Source organism: Geotrypetes seraphini, chromosome 2, assembly GCF_902459505.1.
Source record: "Geotrypetes seraphini chromosome 2, aGeoSer1.1, whole genome shotgun sequence".
Lineage (NCBI taxonomy): Eukaryota > Metazoa > Chordata > Amphibia > Gymnophiona > Dermophiidae > Geotrypetes > Geotrypetes seraphini.
In genome coordinates this window covers 26070770-26094239 of record NC_047085.1, presented here as the reverse complement: position 1 = coordinate 26094239, position 23470 = coordinate 26070770, and the positions used below count along the sequence as shown (strand labels likewise).

Genomic DNA, 23470 nt, shown 5'->3' with positions numbered 1-23470 from the left:
GAATTTGGCGATTTTTCAATGTCCGTTTTTTTAAAGTAGCACAGCGGGTGCAAGAAGAGGCCTGATGCTCAGGACCCAAACACTGTAAACACCAGTTGTGTGGGTCCGTGAGAGATATAGGCCTAGCACACCGCTGGCACTTTTTAAAACCCGGTTGAGGGGGCATGAAAGTAAAAACGGCTTCCGCCAAATCGAAGGCCGAGGCTTCGATGGTGGCAGAAGGCCCCGCCGGGGAAAACCGAAAACTGAAGAATAAAAATGAAAGTTTTTTTTTTTTTTTTTTTTTAAATGGAAAGAAAGAAAAAAGGCAATTTAAGCCAAAACGTTTACGCGAGCGGGAAGGCAAGTTAGGAGAAAATTTCAACAGCCGTTGAAAACGCGTCTTCTTAGCTCCGCGGAAACTAAGAAACTGAGGGACCGCGCGCCTCTGTCGGGCGGGAAGGCACTCGCGCGTGCGCGGTGCGGCCAAGCTAGAACTTTCTAAAAAGTTCTTAGAGTGCAATCACTCTAAAATTGTCCGTACCGGGGCTCCGTCGGTGCCGTCACCCATCAGTCAAGAATATGCTGCCTGCTTGTCCTGGGATAACACCTGTTACGGTAAGTAACTGTGCTTTATCCCAGGACAAGCAGGCAGCATATTCTTGACTGATGGGTAACCTCCAAGCTAACAAAAAGAGGGATGGAGGGAAGGTTGGCCATTAGGAAAATAAATTTTGTAAAACAGATTGGCCGAAGTGTCCATCCCGTCTGGAGAATGCATCCAGACAATAGTGAGATGTAAAAGTATGAACTGAGGACCAAGTAGCAGCCTTGCAGATTTCCTCAGTAGGAGTGGAAAGGAGGAAAGCTACAGATGCTGCCATAGCTCTAACTTTGTGGCCCATGACAGAACCTTCCAGTGTCAGGCCCGACTGAGCATAACAGAATGAAATGCAAGCAGCAAGCCAATTGGATAGGGTGCGTTTAGATACAAGATGACCCAACTTGTTAGAATCAAAGGACAAAAACAGTTGAGCAGATGATCTGTGAGGTTTACATAGAAACATAGAAATAGACGGCAGATAAGGGCCCACGGCCCATCTAGTCTGCCCACCTTAATGTCCCTCCCCTACCTTTGCCCTGTGAATAGATCCCATGTGCCGATCCCATTTGGCCTTAAAATCAGGCACGCTGCTGGCCTCAATCACCTGTAGTGGAAGACTATTCCAGTGATCAACCACTCTTTCAGTGAAAAAGAATTTCCTGGTGTCACCTCGTAGTTTCCCGCCCCTGATTTTCAACGGATGCCCTCTTGTTGTCGTGGGACCCTTGAAAAAGAAGATATCTTCCTCCGCCTCGATGCGGCCCGTAAGTTACTTGAACGTCTCGATCATGTCCCCCCTCTCTCTGCGCTCCTCGAGCGAGTATAGCTGTAATTTGTCAAGCCGTTTTTCGTATGGTAGATCCTTGAGTCCCGAGACCATCCGGGTGGCCATTCTTTGCACCAACTCCAGTCTCAGCACATCCTTGCGATAATGCGGCCTCCAGAATTGCACACAGTATTCCAGGTGGGGCCTCACCATGGATCTATACAATGGCATAATGACTTCCGCCTTACGACTGACGAAACCCCTTCGTTTACAGTCCAAGGTATGCAAAGCCTGTTCACCTGGATGAGAATGAGGCTTCAGAAAAAATACAGGTAGGACAATGGACTGATTAAGATGAAAGTCAGACACAACCTTAGGGAGAAACTTTGGATGTGTACGGAGAACCACCTTATCATGGTGAAAAACAGTGAAAGGTGGATTGGCCACTAGTGCATGCAACTCACTGACCCTCCTGGCAGAAGTGAGAGCTATAAGGAAGACCACTTTCCAAGTAAGAAATTTGAAATGTGCAGTGGCCAAAGGTTCAAAAGGAGGCTTCATTAAAGCAGAAAGAACCACATTGAGATCCCAGACCACAGGAGGGGGCTTGAGAGGTGGTTTCACATGGAAAAGGCCCCTCATGAACCTAGAAACCAGAGGGTGAGCCGAGAGGGGTTTTCCATGAATTGGCTCATGAAAGGCAGCAATGGCACTAAGATGAATTCTGATAGAAGTAGATTTGAGACCAGAGTCAGACAGAGAAAGATAGTCCAACACCAGTCCCACTGCTAGAGACATGGGATTATGGTGATGTAAGAGGCACCAGGAAGAAAAGCGAGACCACTTCTGTTGATAACATTGAAGCGTGGCCGGTTTCCTGGAAGCATCAATGATAGAACGGACAGGCTGAGAAAGGAGTGAGTGAGCCGAAGTCAGCCCGAGAGATACCAAGCTGTCAGGTGCAGAGACTGTAAGTTGGGATGCAGTAGGGTCTGCTGATGCTGAGTAAGCAGAGAAGGAAACAGTGGAAGAAGTATGGGTTCCCTGGAACTGAGTTGAAGTAGAAGGGAGAACCAATGTTGCCTGGGCCACCGTGAAGCGATGAGAATCATGGTGGCTTGTTCCCTCCTGAGCTTGAACAATGTCCGCAGCATGAGCAGTAGAGGAGGAAATGCCTATAGGAAGAGATTGGTCCAAACCAGGAGAAATGCATCGGGTGCCAGACGGTGAGGAGAGTAGAGTCTGGAGCAAAACAGGGGCAGCTGATGATTGTGAGGAGCTGCAAAAAGGTCCACTTGAGGAGTGCCCCATTGAGCGAAAATGGACTGGAGAGTCAAGGGGCCGAGAGTCCATTCGTGAGGTTGGAGAATTCTGCTGAGATTGTCTGCTAAGGAATTCTGCTCCCCTTGAATGTAGACAGCCTTCAGGAATAAATGACGAGCTGTCGCCCAAGACCAAATCCGTTGGACTTCCTGACACAACAGGTGAGAGCCCGTCCCTCCCTGTTTGTTGATGTAGTACATTGCAACTTGATTGTCTGTGCAAATGAATAGTACTTTAGGAAAGAGAAGATGTTGAAATGCCTTGAGGGCATAAAACATTGCTCGGAGTTCCAGGAAATTGATGTGGTGTTTCTTTTCCTGGGCAGTCCAAAACCCCTGAGTTTGGAATTCGTTCAAGTGAGCTCCCCAGGCATAGGGGGAGGAATCTGTGGTGATGACTAGTTGATGAGGAGGAAGATGGAACAGTAGACCTCTGGATAAATTTGAAGATGTCAACCACCAAAGAAGCGACTGTCGAAGAGACGAGGTCACAGATATGTGTTGTGAGCAAGGATCCGTCGCTTGGGACCACTGGGTCGCTAGAGTCCATTGAGGAGTACGCAGGTGGAGACGTGCAAAGGGGGTAACATGTACTGTGGAAGCCATGTGCCCCAAGAGCACCATCATGTGATTGGCAGAGATGGTAATCTGTTGAAACACCTGCCGACAGAGATGAAGGATGGTCTGAAGGCGGTTGGATGGAAGAAATGCCCTAATCAGAACAGTGTCCAGAATGGCTCCAATGAATTGAAGTCGCTGGGTTGGAATGAGGTGCGACTTGGGAAGATTGATTTCGAATCCCAACAGTTGAAGGAAGTGAATGGTCTGGTTGGTGGCAAGCAGAACCGCCTGAGTAGAATGAGACTTGATCAGCCAGTCGTCCAAATAAGGGAAGACTTGAAAATTGTGAGAGCGGAGATAGGCCGCTACCACAATCAGACACTTGGTGAATACCCTGGGAGAGGAGGCCAGACCGAAGGGTAGCACCTTGTACTGATAATGATTTCGATTGATGAGAAAGCGTAGATATTGCCTGAACGCCAGATGGATAGGAATATGTGTGTAAGCCTCTTCTAGATCGAGGGAGCATAGCCAGTCGCCCTGAGTGAGAAGAGGGTAGAGGGTGGCAAGAGAGAGCATTTTGAATTTCTCCTTGACCAAACATTTGTTGAGATCTCTGAGATCTAATATAGGCCTGAGGTCTCCGGTCTTTTTGGGGACTAGAAAGTACCTGGAGTAAAATCCCTGACCTCGCTGATCTTGAGGTACTTTTTTGATGGCATTGAGAAGAAGGAGGGATTGAACCTCTTGAGCGAGAAGGAGGGACTGAGACTTGTTGGAAGCAGACTCTTTTGGCAGGCCTAACGGCGGAGGAATCTGAAAATTGAGGGAGTAGCTGTGGGCGATGATAGAGAGCACCCACTGGTCGGTGGTGATTACTTCCCTTCGAGTCAGAAAAATGTTTAGTCGACCTCCTATATGCTGTGGAAGAGGACATGAGGGAGGAAGACTGGCAATGCCCTGGAGAAGCGAGTCAAAAGGGCTGAGTCGGTTTAGGCTGAGCAACAGGCTTTATGGCAGGTGGCTGTTGTTGGCGAGCCTGTTGTTGTTGCTGCCGTTGCCTCCGAGGCTGAGGAGGATGAGACTGAATTGGCCGTGCAGAAAAACGCCTCTGATACGACGTCTGCTGCCTAAAAGGACGAGGAGGAGGGGGCTTCTTTTTGTTTTTCAATAAAGTATCCCACCTCGTCTCATGAGCAGAAAGCTTCTGAGTGGTGGTATCCAGAGATTCTCCAAACAGCTCATCACCCAGGCAGGGAGCATTGGCAAGGCGGTCCTGGTGGTTCACATCAAGGTCTGAGACGCGAAGCCATGCCAATCGTCTCATTGTTACAGACATAGCAGTAGCTTGGGATATGAGTTCAAAAGTGTCATAGATGGAACGGACCATAAACTTCCTGAGCTGCAAGAGACTGGCAGTGCATTGCTGAAAAGCAGAAAGCCTGCGGTCAGGAATATATTTTTGAAAAGTGGCCATCTGCTGGATAAGATGTTTCAGCTAAAAGGAGAAATGGAATGCATAGTTACCTGAACGGTTGGCCAACATAGCATTTTGGTAAAGTCGTTTACCAAATTTGTCCATAGCCTTGCCCTCTCTGCCAGGAGGGACAGATGCATATACACTAGAGCCTGCAGATTTTTTTAAGGTTGACTCCACCAGCAAAGATTCGTGTGGAAGCTGAGGTTTGTCAAACCCTGGAATAGGAATAACTTTATAAAGTGATTCCAATTTCCTTGGAGCTCCTGGAATGGTGAGAGGAGTTTCCAAATTTTTGTAAAACGTTTCCCTTAATATATCATAAAGGGGTAACTTTAAAAATTCTTTGGGAGGTTGGTCAAAGTCCAAAGAATCCAGAAAAGCTTTTAACTTCTTAGAATCAGACTCCAAGGGGAGAGAAAGGGTGTCTGACATCTCCCGAAGAAATTTAGTGAAGGAAGAGTGCTCTGGCTTACTAGCAGGATCCTGCACCGATGGGTCAGCCTCATCCGATGAAAAATCCTCATCGGTACCGAGGGGATCCTCGGAATCATCCCATAAATCAGGGTCACGTACCGATGGAAGACGGCCCTGAGATAGAGGAGTAGAGGATTCGGTATGCCTGGTTTTGCGTACCGATTTACCTGAACGCATTGACCCTGTACCTGGTGACTATAAAGCGGTACGGGTGTCAGAGAGCGGTACCGGATCAGAGGCCGAGTGAGCAGTACGTTGAAGAGACTTTGGCTCTGCCGATAAAATAGGCATAGATATGGAAGAGGTAGATTTAAGCGGTGCCGATAACGTCGATGCCGACAAAATAGGCTGGTCGACGATCGGTATCGTAGGCTCAGTGGGTACCGACACCGGAAAGTTCGGAGTTAGCAGAGCCGGGAGCAGGTGTTGTAATTGCTCCTTAAGCTGGACCTGGAGGATGGATGCTATACGCTCATCCAGAGACGGTCCCGATGGCACCGGTACCGCTTTTTTCTTGCTCGGTACCTGCGGTGCAGCTCGACGCTCAGGCGAAGTCGATGCCGATGAAGAGGCAGTGACTTCTATGGGAGCGGAGCGTTTGTGGGGCCGGCGCGCAGTCTGCAGGACTTGGCTCACTGCATGTTCGACTGGCGGGCCAAGAACAGTAGGGGATGGCTTCTTAGCTGGCTTACCTACAAGGGTGCGACACCGACGATGAATCTTGCGGTGTCGAAACCACCGGTGTCGACTTGGAAGAAGTTGTCGTAGTCGATGCCGGTGGAACTTCCATAGCGGCACCGAAAAGAATCCGCTGTTGAATTTGACGATTCTTCAAAGTTCTCTTTTGAAGAGAACTACAGCGGGTGCACGTTTCTGCCCTATGGTCCGGACCCAAACACTGAAGGCACCACTTGTGCGGGTCGGATAAGGAAATAAGGCGTGCACACCGCTGACACTTTTTAAAACCCGGTGAAGGGGGCATGAAGGGAAAAACGGCCGTAGCAAAATCGAAGCCCGAGGCTTCGATGGTGCCAACAGGCCCCGCCGGGGCCAACCGAAAAAAGTCAAAAAAAATAGACTTTTTTTTTTTTTAAGTTTTATCAAGAAAAGAAGAAAAAAGAAAACGTGAAGAGTTTCACGAGAAAAAATACGCGAGCGGGAAGGCGAAAAAAAAGAGTATCCAACAGCCATTGGAAACACGCGTCTTCTTAGCTCCGCGGAAACTAAGAAACTGGGGACCGCGCGCCTTCGTCGGGCGGGAGGGCACTCGCGCACGCGCGGTGTGGGCTAGCTAGAACTTTCTAAGTTCTTAGAGTGCAATCACTCTAAAATTGTCCGTACCGGGGCTCCGTCGGTGCCGTCACCCATCAGTCAAGAATATTTGCCTGCTTGTCCTGGGATAATGGACATTTTCCCTGCTTCTACTTTCAACGTTTAAAGCCTTAGTCCAAAAGGGGACTTAAGACGTTTTTTTTTATTATGCCCCTCCATGTGTCCCATAAGTATAAAATAGGATATGTGGAGGGGCAATTTTGATGTGATGTCCAAATCCAATTTTGTAAAAAATGTATAAAAATCCAGTGCCAAATTAATAAGTTGGTATAGGTTACTTTTTAAATTATAGACATCATATAGTAATATAGTAGATAAAGGCAGATAAAGACCAAATGGTGATTAACGATACTTTTAGAAGTAGGTTTTTATTTCACATTTGAAGGCAAATGTCTTTTTCAAACTATGTGCAAAGGAATAAGGGGATGGAATGAATTTCCTGCGGGTCAATGTTATCCCAATTTTTTAAAAGGGTTCCGGGGTGATCTGGGACATTACAGACCGACAAGCCTAACTTCCGTGCTGGGCAAAATAGTGGGAATTAAAAAAATAAAATTGTGGAACACGTAGACAAAGATGATTTAATGGGAGTTAGCATGGCTTCACCCAAGAGAGGTCTTGCCTCACCAATTTGATTGACTTCTTTGAAGGTGTGAATAAGCACATGGATAAAGGTGAGCCGGTTGTTGTAGTAAATCCTAGATTTTCAGAAAGCTTTTGACAAAGTTTCTCATTGGAGGTTCCTAAGAAAATTAAAGAGTCATGGGATAGGAGGCAATGTTCCATTTTGAATTAGAAATTAGTTAAACAGAATACAAAGGGTAGGTTTAGATGGCCATTTTTCTCAGTAGAGAAGGGTAAATATTGGAGTGCTGCATGAATCTGTTCTGCGACCGGTGCTATTTAACTTTTTATAAATGATCTGGAAATTGGAACGACATGTGAGGTAATTAAATTTGCATATGTCACTAAACTGTTGTTGAAACGCATGCGGACTATGAAAATTTGCATGCAGACTTTAGAAAATTGGAAGACTAGGAATTCAAATGACAGCTGAAATTTAGATTGTGAGCCTGCTGGGATAGTGAGGATTACTTCATTTTTAATATATTAGTTAAGTGTTCCCCCGCAAATTTGCAATTCACGGCCTCAGTTATTCGCAGTATTTTCTTACTGCTTCTTCCGGTCAGAAAATATAGGGAATAAGTCCACGAAACAGCCTTCTGCACAGCCGATTCCTCCTCCTCCTCTTCCCCCCCCCCTCCCCAGAGCATACCAGGTATGATTTACTGCACCCGCCAGCGCCCCAGCTGCCTTAGCCTGCCTTTTTGCAGACTCAAAACCGCATTTGCAGTTTTTTGAAATTCACAGGTGTTCCTTGAATGGAACCCCTGCGAATTTCGGGGGAGTACTGCATTGTAAACCTTTTAATACTGATGTACAAGAGGTATAACAAATAATAAATCAAATCAAAATGTGGACAAAAGCAAAGTGATAAACACTGGGAAGAATAAAACAAATCATAGTTACCAGATGCTAGGGTCCACCTTGGGGGACAACACCCAAGAAAGGTGTCATTGTGGATAATATGATGAAACCTTCTGCCTAATGTGTGGTGGTAGCCAAAAAAAAGTAAATAAGATGCTAGGAATTATTAAAAAAGAGATACTGAACATAAAAATAGTTTTAGTGGGTCAAACCAATGGTCATTTAGCCCTGTAGTGGCCAATCTAGGTCACTAGTACCTGGAAAAAACCCAAATAGTAGAATGTTGTAATGCCTCTGTATCGCTCCATGGTGTGACCTCACCTTGAGTATTGCGTTCAATTCTGGTCATCTTATCTCAAAAAAGATATAGTGGAACTAGAAAAGGTTCAAAGAAGAGCGATCAAGGTGATGGAACTCCACTCATATGAGGAAAGACTAAAGAGGTTAGGGCTCTTCAGCTTGGAAAAGAGACGGCTGAGGAGAAATACGATTGAAGTCTACAAAATCCTGAGTGCTTTAGAATGGGTACAAGTGGATCTATTTTTACTCCATCAAAAATTACAAAATCTAGGGGACATTCAATGAAGTTACAGGGATATACTTTTAAAACCAATAGAAAAAAATATTTTTTCACTCAGAGAATATTTAAGCTCTGGAACACATTGCCTGAGGATGTGGTAAGACTGGTTAACGTAGCTGGTTTTAAAAAAAGTTTGGACAAGTTCCTAGATGAAAAGTCCATAATCTGCTATTAAAACAGACATGGAGGAATCCACTGCTTGTCCTGGATCGGTAGCATGGAATGTTGTTACTATTTAAATTTTTGCCAGATACTTGTGACCTGGATTGGTCACTGTGAAGATGGGATACTGGGCAAGATGAACAATTGATCTGACCCAGTTAAGAGTATTCTTATGTTTTTATGGTCATATATTAAGTCAGTTGCAAAGAAATGCTTTCTCTAAGACCTATTCTAATGCCCACTAGATTCAAAATGATTCTGAACAATATAGTATATATGTATATATATATAGAGAGAGATATATATATTATCAGAGTAGAATTAAAATAACATGAATCAATTGATTAAACCTAAGATGTTAGTGTGTCAGCCTGGGTTCTTGTATGCATTAGGTTTGACTTTTATGAATACGAAGTCAACATTATAGTTTCATGAAGAAGTGCATACAAATCAGTCTAAATCATGCAGTGCTGGAAAGAAAATCAATGAGTCCATGAAGAGCAGCTAAAATATAAAAATGTAATAGGATGAACAACTTGAAATGGAATGACTAAATTACTTTTGGATGTTTTTGAGCATTTTGAATGTGTATTTACATATCTGCACTATAACTGAGAGAGGCTTATTTAACAATAGGTTCAAATCATATTTAGATTATTGTGGTCATACAAATATTCTTATTTTTCCAGACATCTTAAAAAAATGACCTTCATAATAATTTCTAAGAGGTGGCCATTCCTGTCCAAGACAATGTTATCTGCTTGTGGTTTGGCCAATGCCATTGAAGCCATCCTTGCATTTGTAGTCAATTTAACAGACATTCAGTACAACAAACCACAGGATAATATGAGAAGATTAAATTCATAACTGGAAGGAAATATTAGTATAGCCAAGCAGGTCACTTGGTTAAAAGTAAAATGATAATTTTTTTCATATTTTTCTGAATTAATGAAAGTAGTGCTATAAGCCTTTCTATTTATTTTTCTCAATTTAAACTGACAGAACTTGTTTGATTTTATAATAAAATAGTATATCTTAAAATAAAGCTAAAGCTCTCACCTAACTCAGTATGAGGCAACGTTGGAATTTTTTTCATGATGACTCTATAATAAGAGTGAAGTCCTCTATATGCAGAGAGTAGCATATGACAAAGGTCCTTGTGCCATTTGAAAGCATGCTGCATGCAATTTTCAGAAGGGATATAAAAGCTACCCTGTAAAAGAATAATAGGAGAATAAAAAACAAATTATAAACATACTAGTATCACAGCGAGTAGGCTAACATTTTTAGTGGTCATTTTAGAAGCACTGGGTATATCACATCACATGGAAAATCTGGCATTTACATGTACAAATGGCCACAAGGAAAACATAAGTTTAAAATGGCCACAATTTACACAGGGGTAAGTCAGATGCTAAAACTTCCATGTAAATGAAGAGGCATGTTGGGTGATTTAGCCAGTAAGGTGCCGAAGAATATTTAGCCATTTATTTAATGGGGCTCATAATAATTTTTTTTTTAAATACGTCAAAAAACCTGTCTAAATCTGCACTTGGACGATCAAAAAGACAGGTCGTCCAAGTGCTGATAATTGAAAAGGGTTTTAGACGCTTCTAAACCAACTTAGGCCTTTTCCATGCCTCTTTGTGCCCAGAGTGAAAAGGGGCATTTTTGAAGGAGTGGGTAGGGTGGGAGGTAGTCGGGATATGGGCCGACCTATACTTAGTCATCCAGCAGCCATAATCGAAATGTTTGACAGGTTGCTTGGACGGAATTTATATGTTATAAGTGTTTTTATCAAATTTTAAATAAACTTGAAACCAGGTATAAGTTCCAGATCGGGCTATTGAGCTGATCGTGACTGCTGTGATCAGCTCAGCAGCCCAGGCAACCCGTCCCCCCCCCCGCCCCGTAACAATCGCAGCAGGAGATGCCCAGTCCCTCATGCCCAAACCCGCCAGGGATGCATTGGGAGTGGCCTAAGATTCTGATCCTACAGGAGGGGCCTTCCACAATGCATCCCAAGATGCACTGGGAAGGGGCAGGAGCCATCTGGCTGGCCAACTAAACCAGATTGGGGTGGGTCCTGGTGGGGGGGGTTGTTCTGGATGGGGTTAGGGGTGGGTCCTGGTGGGGGGGTGTTGGCAGGAGGGACTGGGCATCCCTCCTGCCACGTTCATTGGGGGGGGGGGGGGTTCGCAGGTGTCAGTAGGAGAGATTGGGCATCTATCCTGCCACGATCATTGGGGGGTTCGCAGGTGTTAGAGATTGGGCTTCTCTCCTACCACGATCATTTGGGAGGAGGGGGCCGGTTCCACGATTCTCTAACTGGCACTTATGACAGACGCTGGTTAGAGAATCATGGGTTTAGGCGAAAGACTGGTCCCTCCCATGCCTAAAAGTTCTTGTTTTGGGTGTATGGGACTTGGGCAATTTTTTTTTTTTTCAGGAATAGGGCTTAAAGGTAGATGTAGTGGTGGTCTGGACAATTAAACGCCTGAACATACAGGTAGGCCATTCTCGGAAAAAAACACATTTTGGACTTTTTTTTTTTTTTTTTCGAGAATGGACATTTCCCTGCTGCCTACGTTGGGCACTTAAAGGCTTAGGCCAAAAAGGGACTTAAGATGTTTTTTTTGATTATGCTCCTCCACATTTATGTTTATTGACTCAGGGCCTGATTCTATATATAGCACCTAAAAAAACTGGTGCCGACTAGAACAGCGCTTAGTGTGATTCTATAAGGTGTGCATACATAAGAACTGCCATCTCCGGATCAGACCCATGGTCCAGCGAGTCCGGCGATCCGCACACGCGGAGGCCCAGTCAGGTATACACCTGATGTAGTTTTAATCACCCATATCCCTCTATGCCTCTCGTAAGGAGATGTGCATCTAATTTGCCTTTGAATCCTAGCACAGTGGATTCCTTAATAACCTCCTTTGGAAGAGCATTCCAGGCGTCCTCCACTCGCTGCGTGAAGCAGAACTTCCTGACATTTGTCCTGTACTTGTCCCCCCTTAGCTTCAAACCATGTCCTCTTGTCCGTGTCACATTGGACAATGTAAATAATTTGTTTTTCTGCTCTATTTTATCGATGTCTTTCAGTATTTTGAACGTCTCTATCATGTCCCCTCGCAGCCTCCTCTTCTCAAGGGAGAACAGTCCCAGTTTCTTGAGTCGTTCCTCATATTCCAAGTTCTCCATACCTCTTATTAGCTTCGTTGCTCGTCTCTGCACCCTCTCCAGCAGTTTTATATCCATGCCTTTTATAGAAGCGTGCTAAACGCCAATGTGTCACATAACTTAGGCACACCCATTTAGGCCATCTAAAATCAGGCCTAAATGCCTGCACCTAAGTTGTGTGCAGATCGGTTGATTTCTCTAACAATGCACATAACTTTTATTAATGCTTACTATCCACCCTTGGCAATGTTGTTTTCAAATTTGCACACTGCAACTGGTACATACTTTTTATAGACTTGCACTTTACAAGCTGTGTGTTTAGCTTTTAATTTGTGCTAATTATGAGGCGTTAATTGCCAATTACTGATACCTATTGAGCTAATTAATTAATAACAACAACTTTATTCTTGTATACTGCCATACCATTTAGTTCTAGGTGGTTCACTTTCAAGAGAGACTGAACAGTTCAGTCATTCTTAGAGAATACAGAGTATAGGGGGGCGTGGCTTACCGCGCACACAAATGGACGTGTGATCGTGGCGCTCCTCTCAACTAGGCAACAAATTAATATAACATTTTCCCCTTCGAGTCGATTTTTTAAGAAAATTCAATTGCTGACTGATAAAACTTAAATATATATATCAACGGAGACAATTTGACAAAAACCGCCGATACTGAGGAAAGACCTGAAGGGAAGGAGATAAGTAAGGCTGCTGTTTTTTTACCGGCTTCTCTCTATGTTGATGCGGCACGGTGGTGAGGAGGGCTGTTAAAAATTTGAACTGACTAACGTTAAAAAAAAAAAAAAGAAAGACCGATCTCGGAGTGAGGCCGTTGTCAGTTGACTTCTGGAGCTGTGGCGGTTTGATGCAGCCCTCTCCTGCCGGTGTTGAGTCGGAGCCCTGGGAGATCAATTAATCCTTTGCCTGAAGCCGATTTCTTTTTGTGATATGAAAGCAAGATACTGGAAAGAATGAAGGCAGACTATTGAGTACTACATTAGTCAACAAATAGAAAAGAAAAAGAAAAAAAAGTTCTCACTTCAGACTGATTTCGATAGAGGGCTGCTGCCTGTCAAAGATAAAAATATGGCAGTTTGAAATAGCCCTCCCCGTCTGGTGTCAAAGCAAAGCCCTGAGGATAAAAAACCAATTGTTTTCTTCTGTGCTGAATGACATTAAAAATATATGTGGAGAAATAAAATTGGCGAATACTGTGGCAATTGATACTACCCTCCACCTGACAAAACTAAAATAAAGCTCTGAGGGAATAAATGCCAAAAGAAAATCTGTTATTGCCTCACTGGCAAAACAGAGAAAGAAAAATTAAAAGCGCCTTTTTTCCAAATGCTAAAGCAAAGTCGTGTTGAGGGCTGAGATTTCTAAAGAGCTGAAAGATAAAAACTAAAAAGAGGCTTGAGGACCACAGATAAATGATATTGAACTAGCCAAAGACAAAAGGAAAAAGTAAAAGCTTCCTCAATTTAAACTAACTTTGGTGAGAGGACAGTGTCTGTCAATCTAAAATTAAGACAGTTTGAAATAGCCCTCCTCTGCCGTTTTTGAAGAAAAATCCTGAGGGTAAGGAGCTGATTTTCTTTTTATACTGTGTGAAAATTGGTGAAAATTGTGCCAATTGAAACTACCCTCCAACGAAATTAGACTGGAACCCTGAAGGAAGGGATCCAAAAAAAAAAAAATTTGCTATTCCTCATAGTATAGCATCGAAGGCAAACTATTATACACTGTTGTGGACAAAAATCTCATTGAACATAAAGATTGTGGAAAAGGTAAAAATATAAAAATAAGTTCAGAAATATGGCAAGTACCAGACAAAATAAAAATGAGGCTGGTATGTCAGCAAAAAGACAGAAGCAGGATCAAATTACACCAAGTAAGATCCCACTTCCTGCTGAAGAACCTGATATATTGAGTAAAGCAGAAGTTATGGAAGAACTGAGACAAATTAAACAAATGCTTAAGGAAACTGTAACCAATATGGCTGAAATGAAGGAAGAAATACTAAACATCCACAGACAAATGGAAGTAAATAATAAAAGAACAACTGTCTTAGAAACTAAAATGGAGGTCATAGAAGGTGAAGCAAACAGATGCAAAAATGACAGTCTGGAATTGAATAAATTGAAAGATCAACTGGAAGACTATGAAAATCGAGGAAGAAGGAAAAATATTAAACTTTTTGGAATACAAGAAAATTTAGAAGGGAAAAATGCTATACATTTTCTAGAAAACTTAATTCCAAAAATACTACAACTGGATTTAAAACAACCACTAGAAATAGAAAGAGCGCATAGGATCCCAGCAAAAAATGTAGAAAATCAAGGCAGGCCAAGACCAATAATATTCAAAATGCTTAGATACCAACAAGCACTAGAAATATTAAATGCTGCCAAGAAAGACAAAAATCTAAATTACAAAGGATCCAGAATATGGTTTTTGCCGGATTTTGCTAAAAACACAGCAAATAAAAGAAAGAGATTATTAGACATGAGACCTCAACTAAAAGAAAAAGGTTTTAAATACGGATTATATTATCCGGCAAAAATGAGAGTATCATCTGGAGATAAATCTTTGTATTTTGAAGATCCAGAAAAACTAAAAGCCTTTGTTTCAAAATCAGAACCTATGTCATTTTAACATAAAATATCAAGATTGGTTTTGATGATATTGTGAAAAATTATAAAAAATGAGATATTGAAATACTGAAGAAAGAAAAACATGAACTAAAGAAAAGACAATAAAAATATAAAGAGAGAAAGTATAAGATATAGGAAAAATAACAATACCATATTAAATACATGTTTAAGATAAATTTTTATGATGTAAACTATAATACTAGGGAAATATAAATTAAAAATTGATGAATGGATATAGATACATTAATGAAATGTTAGAAGTAAAAAAATGACTAAAGATATTAAAGGTTAATATAGATAGATAGAAGGGGATATTGATTGAATATTGGTTGCCTAGAGGGGAGGGGAATGTTCGGGTTGCAGTTCCAATGTGTGTTCTTAAGCAGTCATTATATTGGGTGGGAAAGGGAGGGAAAAAGATGGTATTTATTAGAATGATTAAAGAGAAAGTAAATAAGGGATTGGATACTTCAAGGGTAAATATGTGTGTCATAGAAAATATTTTTTGGATTTTAAATATAAAAGAAGAGGGGAAAAAGATTATACTGATAAGTTTTAAAATATATAATGTCTTTTAAGATATATTCTATTAATGTCAATGGCCTGAATCATGTAATTAAAAGAAAAAAGGTATTAGCATTTTTAAAAAAGCAAAATGCGGATATTTACTGTCTGCAGGAGACCCATCTTAATACAAAAGAATCACAGAAACTAACGGGTGGGTGGGTAAAAGAATGTTTTTTTGCTCCAGCAGAGGGTAAAAAAGCAGGGGTAGCAATTCTTATAAATAAAAAATGTATGGCCAAGATTAAGGTAATAAATTCAGACCCACATGGAAGATGGATACATGTTGATATAGATATGGGAAATAATGCCCTGACGTTGTTTAATATATATGCCCCTAATTCGAATCAATCAGAATTTTTTAAAAAATTACAGAATATGTTATTACCACTGGCTGCTTCTAATTTAGTGGTGGCTGGAGATTTTAATGCTGTAATGGATCCATTATTGGATAAAAAACCAAGTAAAAGTATAAAATCTTTAGGTTTAGATAATCTGGCTCAATCATGCGATTTAAAGGATATATGGCGTATTCTTCATTTTAATGATCAGGAGTTTTCATTTTGTTCACAGGTTCATAAATCATTTTCAAGAATAGATTATATTTTTGTTTCAACAAATGAAGTGCAACAGGTGATTAAAGCTTCCATAGATCCTATTATTATTTCGGATCATGCAGGAATATGGATAGAATTACAATTGGATAAATTGGAAAAGGGTAGACCTCTTTGGAGATTTGATAATGCACTGCTTGTGGATGATAAATTTTTGGAAAATTTTAAAACACAAATTAATGATTTCTTTCAAATGAATTTAGTGGAGGATACATCTATTGAGAATGTATGGGATGCATTTAAAGCAACTATGAGGGGTAATATTATATCATATTCAGCTTTTATTAGGAAACAGAATAAAATTCAATATATAGAATTAGAAAAAGAAATCAAAATATTAGAAGCTAAATTGATAAACAAATGGGAAAATGAGATATTGCAAGCTCTTTTGAAAGCAAAAGGTAAATATAATGAATTATCTTCAAAAATGATAAGAAGAGATTTGTTTTCCAAACAAGCAGTGTATTATGGAAATTCTAATAAGGCGGGGAGATTATTGGCAAATTATCTTAAAGCAAAAAAAAGGAAAACTAATGTTAATGGGATAAAAGATGATAATGGTACAATAACAAATCAAACAGATATAATTTTAAAACAATTTCTAAAATTTTATAAAGATCTGTATTCTTCCGAGCCTTATTTGGAGAGACAAAAAGATGGTAAAAATTTTTTAGATTTAATTAATGGACCTAAGGTTCCTGATCATATAAAACGGAGTTTAGATGAACCTATATCATTAAAAGAATTAGAAACAGCATTGAGATCTCTTAGAGTTGGATCCGCTCCAGGTGGTGATGGTTATACAGTAGAATTTTATAAAACATTTCAAAATATCCTTTCCCCACATTTACTAAATTTATATCAAACACAACTTATAAAAGGTGATATTAAAGGTACTATGGCTGAATCAATAATAATTGTTCTGCCTAAGCCAAATAAAGATCCTACTTTGGTTTCGAACTACAGGCCTATATCTTTAATAAATGTGGATAATAAACTTTTGGCGAAAATTTTGGCTTTGAGATTAGCCAAAGCTCTCCCACATATTATAGGTATGCATCAGACGGGTTTCGTTGCTAAAAGACATTCCTCTAATAACTCTAGATTATTGTTTCATATGTTAAATTTATCAAAAAAAATAGATGAACCGACTTTTACAGTTTCCTTGGATGCAGAAAAAGCGTTTGATAGGGTAGAATGGAATTTTATGTATCAAGCTTTAGAATGGTTTGGTATAGGTTCTGGATTTATACAAATGGTAAAAACTTTGTATAGCTTCCCGATTGCAAGATTAAATATTAATAATATGATATCTGATGGATTTCAATTGCGGAGGGGAGTTAGACAGGGTTGTCCTTTATCTCCTTTGTTATTTGATGTTATATTAGAACCCTTATTGTTAGCAATACAGCAAACGGGGGAGATACAGGGTATTCCATATTCAGATATGGAATATAAAATTTCGGCTTATGCTGATGATATTTTGCTTTATTTGAAAAATCCAGAATCTATCTTATCTTCTTTATTAGAATTAATTGATAAGTTTGGTAAATTTTCAGGTTATAAAATTAATTGGAATAAATCTGAAATTATACCCTTAAATGTTCATTGTGTAAAAGGACTATTTAAAGATTTTCCGTTCATATGGAAGGAAGAAGGATTTAAATATCTTGGCATTCAAGTTAAAAATACAATTGAAGATACCGTAAAAGAAAATGAAAAATTTGTATTAAAAAAAGTTACGGAATTGTGTGAGCAATGGAACCCTTTACATATTTCTTGGTGGGGGAGAGTTCAAACTATTAAAATGATGATCTTGCCTGTAGTTTGCTACCAAATAAGTATGATACCTATTTATTTTCAGGGGTCCTTTTATAAAAAGATTAATAGTATTTTAACGAAATTTCTTTGGCTTGGTAGAACACCTAGAATAGCTTTAGTAACTTTGCAAAAATTAAGGAGGGAGGGGTAAATTTTCCAAATTTTTATAGGTACCATCAAGCCTATATTCTACGTCAGGGTATGTATTGGATCCTCCCAGAACTTATAGATAATGCACCAGATTGGTTATATTTGGAATGGCGCCTTATGTTTCCCCTAAATTTAGTTCACCTTCCAAGTATTAACATGCCTAGAAGATACAGAGAAAATAAAATATTAATGGATACTTGGAAAACGTTGAGATTTATTAGTAAATTAACACCTATCCCAATAAACAAATCAACTAATCAATCTCCATGGATAAACTCCAAGATCAAAATTGGCGGAGCTCAAATCCTTTGGAAGAACTGGATTATTGCAGGCATTAGATCTCTAGATGACGTTATTTCAGAAGGTAAACTGCTGGATTTTTCACAATTGCAACATAGATTTGGTCTTAGTAAAACACAAAGTTTTAAATGGTTGCAATTGAAGCAGGCCATTCAGGTTGGGTTCCCTGAATGGAAAACATTGAATAATCAATATAGTTTAAAGTTCTTATGTTTTCAAGCAGACTTCCTAGGACATCAAGCCGCATTGTGGTATAAATTAATATCTGGATATTTGAATAAAAATCCAAAAAATGGTCTAAGAGATATTTGGAGCATTGAGATTAAGCATCAAATTAATGCATCTCAATGGCCACAAATTTGGTCTTGGAGAATGAGATGTACAGTGACAACATCTATGAGACAAACTTGGTTCTTTTTATTACATAGAGCTTTTTGGACCCCTACACGTTTGCAAAAATTAGACAGTTCTAAGTCCAATAAATGCTGGCACTGTAATCTGGAACCAGGGACATTAGATCACTTACTGTATCATTGTCCCTACATTAAAACTTTTTGGAATTCAATTTGGCCACAAATTAATAAATTGATGGAAAATCATATAGCAATATCATATGATACAGTATTATTTGGAATGATGATGAGGAAAAAAAGTCAAATTTCACCAGAAAATAACAAGCTTTTATTAATAATGACAGGGGTTGCCATTCAACATATAACCAATAATTGGAAGAATTATAATAACCTAAATTATACATTTTGGTGGAATACAATATGTCATATATTTAAAATGGAAAGAACAATAGCAATACAAAGAGGGACATATACTAAATTTATAAAAATATGGGGGCCATTGACAAAATATTGCAATGAATAAATAGTAGGATTTTTCTTCTTCTTTTAAAATATCTTCTTTGTGACACACAGAGGGGGGACAGTGAAAATAATTTTTACATAATAGACTATAATATGATATATAATATGTAATATATGATTAAAAAATAATAGAAGGGTGGAGGGAGGGAGAGGGGAAAAATATATTTAGAATATGATGTATTAGATATAAAAGTGATATTGTGTATTTATCAATTGTATTTTAATATTTTGTACACTTTATGTAAAACTTGAAAATAAAAAATAAAAAGGAAAAAAAAAAAGAGAATACAGTGTATAATTGACATTTAATTTACAAATAATAAGACTGAGTCCGGGAAATTATTGTACTTAACCAATTGTTCAATTTGCCTGCCCAAAATGCAAACGTTTTGTCAAGAAATCTTTTATAACGGCAATGTTTTAGTGTAGGAGAGGCAAAGAAATTGATTCTTCGAGCACTTATTTTATCTCATATAGTTCAAACCATGAAGATAGGTAAGCTGGAGCCAAGCTGAACAATGTTTTGAAGCAAATTTAAATAACATCCTAGCTTCGAAAGGCACAAAACCAATTTGCATGTACATCTTAAAGGCGTCATATAAACAGATTAGGTTCTTAATATCTTTTCTAATGGGTGTATCATTCTGGACAGATAATTTTCCCATGCTTGCGAGTCACACAGAAGGAATCCATTCCAGCTTCTGAATCCCTCCTCCTTCATCATATGGCTCTGCTGCCCCCTTAAGTTTGTACCAAAGCAGGTGATAGCCCTATATAGAAACACATGTGAAGGAGGGGTATGGGGAAACTCCCTGTACTATACCATAATGATTCTTGTATCCTACAAGTGTCAACTAGGAATCATTGCGGCTTAAAGAATATTAGAATGATACAGAAGCGTAGATGTCTTACAACTGATTGCAGGAGAATAGGCTAGTGCAATGAATAGAATAGATGTGTTTTTAGTGCTTTCCTGAATTGAAAGTAGTTAGGAAGTTGGTGCAGGTTTTGGGGTCCTGGAATTTGAAGGTGGTCTTGAAAAGAGCTTTTCTCTGGTCCGAGCAAGGGGAGGGAAGTGGTAGTTTCCAATGCTGGATTGTCCTTGCGTTGTTGAAGGACTGTGTGACCTAGATGGCGGAAGTGAGTCCAGCTGAGTTTTCTTCATATATGGCCTTATGGACCATGCATGCAATTTTAAACTGAATCCTGCTCTGACTAGTAGCCTGTGCAATTCTTTAAGAAGCACTTGCCCTCTCATATTTATTCTTGCATAGGATCAGCCTCGTTGCTGAATTTTGAAGTAGTTGCAGTTTCTTGAGGTCTTTCTCAGTGATGCGGCAGTAGAGGGAGGTTACAGTAGTCTAAATAGAGAATGAGGGCTGCCTAGGGCACTGTCCTGAAGTTGGTTGGGCTTAAGGCTGATCTGATTGTTCTCAGTTGCCTTAACCAAAAGAAGACCTTCTTGACCAGCGAGTTGACTTGGTCTCTCATGGTCAGTTCCGAGTCAAGTAGTATCCCAAGTACCCTTGACAATCTACTTATGGTTATCTTCTCATCCATGGTCAAGGTGATCTCCTGATGTGGTAGTGGGCTCTGGTTACCAAACCAGAGTACCTTAATCTTCTTCTTGTTCAGTTTGAGGAAGTGCTGGTGCGACCAGAATAACTGTTCCGCTATGAAACTATAACAAACAACAAACCGGAAGTAGAGAAGAATCTAAAATGCCCAACATATGGTTCTCCTACATGCAGAAAAGCACCAAGGAAACAGCTCTACGACAATCATGCACACATGCATTAAAGTGCTCCAGAGTTTCAGATAAAATAAGACTTCATGCTCTGTTTCATTTTTTGTGTTAGCGGGTATTGACATTTTTCAGCAGTTTTTCACCAGGACACTATTCTCCCTTTTCTCAAAAAACTTTTCACTTTTTCATTTTCATATGTGGTTGATGTTTCTACCACAGCCCAGAGCACTAAATGCTCCGAGACTGTTCTGACGCTCATAGAATTCCTAGTGAGCACTATCATTCATGATACCTCCTCTTTCACACTAAAAACTTTTTTTTTCATAGTAATGTAGTAACATAGTAAATGACAGCAGATAAAGACCTGAATACTCCATCCAATCTGCCCAATGATTACATGCATTATAAATTTATGATTAAATTGTCTTATATTTCTGGGCAGAGAAAAACAAAGAAACCCTAATTGCTGCTGAATATCTTAAAAGTCACTATATGAACAGCACTTGTCAATGAAATATAGGGAAGGAAATTCCACTGTACCACTAACACCAAAATATTTATTTATTCATTTGCTTCGATTTCTATCTCATCCTCCCAGGAGCTCAGAACAGGGTACAAAAGGACATTTACAATATATTACAAAGATATTTTTGAGATCATCATAAGCACATGAATGCTACAGAAGGAAAACAACAGTAGAATAAAGGAAGTCACGGTAGATTAAGAGAAGGCAGGTGGCAGAGCAAGTGCTCACAGGAAGAAGGGAAAAAGGAGGAGACTATTTGTTGGTGACTGTTAAGTTGAAGAGGGTCTTCACTGCCTTTCGGAAGCTAATCAACAAGCCCTGAGATCTTATTTGTGCAGGCAGTTGGCTCCAAAGACGAGGGATAAAGTGGCTATACGAGCACATATGTGCAGTTTCCATTTGGAGAGATCTTCCTGGGGGGGGGGGATACATAGTCGCCTTTCTGCTTCAAAGCAGAGGAGGGCGTGTAATAATAATAATAATAATTTATATACCGCAGGACCGTGAAGTTCTATGCAGTTTACAATGATTGGAAATGTTACAGATTGAATGGAATAGACAAAGTACAGACTTAGTGATTGACAATTCTAGCGATCATTTATTGAGGCTAAGATTGTACAGGTTGGTTTCCTAAGTATTTCAGGAACAGATATGTTTTTAGGCATTTCCTGAATTCCCCATAGGTAGTAAGCACGAACAATTGTTCAAGGTCTTTACCCCATGATGCTGCTTGATGTGCGAAAAGATGTTGGTGATGACTTTTAAATTTATAACCTCTAATGGGTGGAGAAACAAAGTTCGGGTGTGAGCTTCGCTTGTGTCTGTTGGTTGTGAAAGAGAAAAGGTAAAGTACCTTGAAGCAAAAACAGCCAAACTTGAATTTCACACGTGCCTCCATCGGCAGCCAGTGTAGAAGTTGATAGGAAGGTGTTACGTGATAAAACTTCTTCAGTCCACAAAGTAGTCTAACTGCTGCATTTTGAACTAGTTGCAGTCGCTGCATATTCTTCTGGGAGAGTGCCAAGTAGGCGATGTTACAATAATCGAGTTATCTCAGTACAAGAGATTGTACCAGAATTCGAAATGATGAGACATCGAAGTAAGCTCTGATGGACCGAAGCTTCCAGAGGGTGAGAAAGATTTTTCTGATCAAGGAGTCTACCTGGTCTTTCATGGTCAGGTTCTGGTCCAGTGTTACTCCTAATATCTTCATAGTGGGTTGAATGGTATAACTAAGGTTACTGATGCACATTGGTGCTTTAGTGTCAAGTGGGTATGGCGATGCTATGAAAAATTTTGTTTTCTCTGAGTTTAGTTTTAGTCTGAATTCAGTCATCCATTGCTCCATCCGATTTAGTACTTCTGTTGCTTTGGGGGTGACTTCTGAGACAGAGTTGGTGAATGGGATAATTATCGTGAAGTCGTCAGCGTAACTAAATAGTTTTGTCCCCAGCTGGGACAGTTGTGCACCCAATGAGGACATGTAAACATTGAAGAGCAAAGGGGATAGTGGTGATCCTTGTGGCACGCCAGATGGATTGCTCCATGTTTCAGAGAGATCGTGAATAAAGGACTTGGTAGGTGCGTGATGTAAGGAAACCTCAAAACCAGTTCAGTACCTCTCCTTTGATTCCGAATGCGTATAGGCATTGTAACAGTTTTCCATGGTCCACCAAGTCGAAGGCAGAATTCAAGTCAAATTGCATGATGTGTACTGGTGTAACTTGGGTGCGATGTAAGCGGGGGCAACGATGTGGACTCTTCTGTATGTTATTACCAGGCCTTTGAACATGCATTTGTTGACAGGTAGCCAGTGTTCTGAGTGGAGAGCTGGGGAGTTGGGGTACCAGTAGTTGAGGGTTTTTAGGAGGCGGATTGCCAAATACATAGACGTAGAGAAGCTGGACCAGGTCGGGTTTAGAGATGTAAGGCTTGATCCTTCTTAGTGGGCGCAGATAGTAGAAGGAAGTGGAGACCACCTGTGAGATGTGGGCTGAAAGGGACGTAATAATAATATCATAATAATAATAATAATATAATAATAGTGAAGTATGTCCTCAGCCAAAAATTCAAAAAGAGCCAAAGCCACCATGCTTAAACTTCCTGGGCTTTTTCCAGAGTGAAATAGAATCACAACTTAGTCCCAAACCATCAAAGGAATATACTATATGTGAATGAATATAATGAATAAACTTATTATAGAGTAATTTGCATTATATAATTCACAAAATAACAGTGAAAATCCTGCCCCACACCTCCAGCCGGGAAAAATAAAATAAACAA

At 40.0% G+C, this 23470-nt stretch overlaps 1 protein-coding gene across 10 annotated transcripts in view; it reads right to left on the bottom strand.

Annotated features, from left to right (window-relative positions):
* FAM135B (family with sequence similarity 135 member B) overlaps nucleotides 1–23470 on the bottom strand; it is a 412048-nt gene that overhangs the window by 204659 nt on the left and 183919 nt on the right. For all 10 annotated transcript variants that reach the window (XM_033934533.1, XM_033934537.1, XM_033934535.1 and 7 more), the window contains one exon: nucleotides 9808–9961. In XM_033934533.1, coding sequence (XP_033790424.1) covers nucleotides 9808–9961 — 154 coding nt within the window. The remainder of the gene's footprint in view (nucleotides 1–9807; nucleotides 9962–23470) is intronic.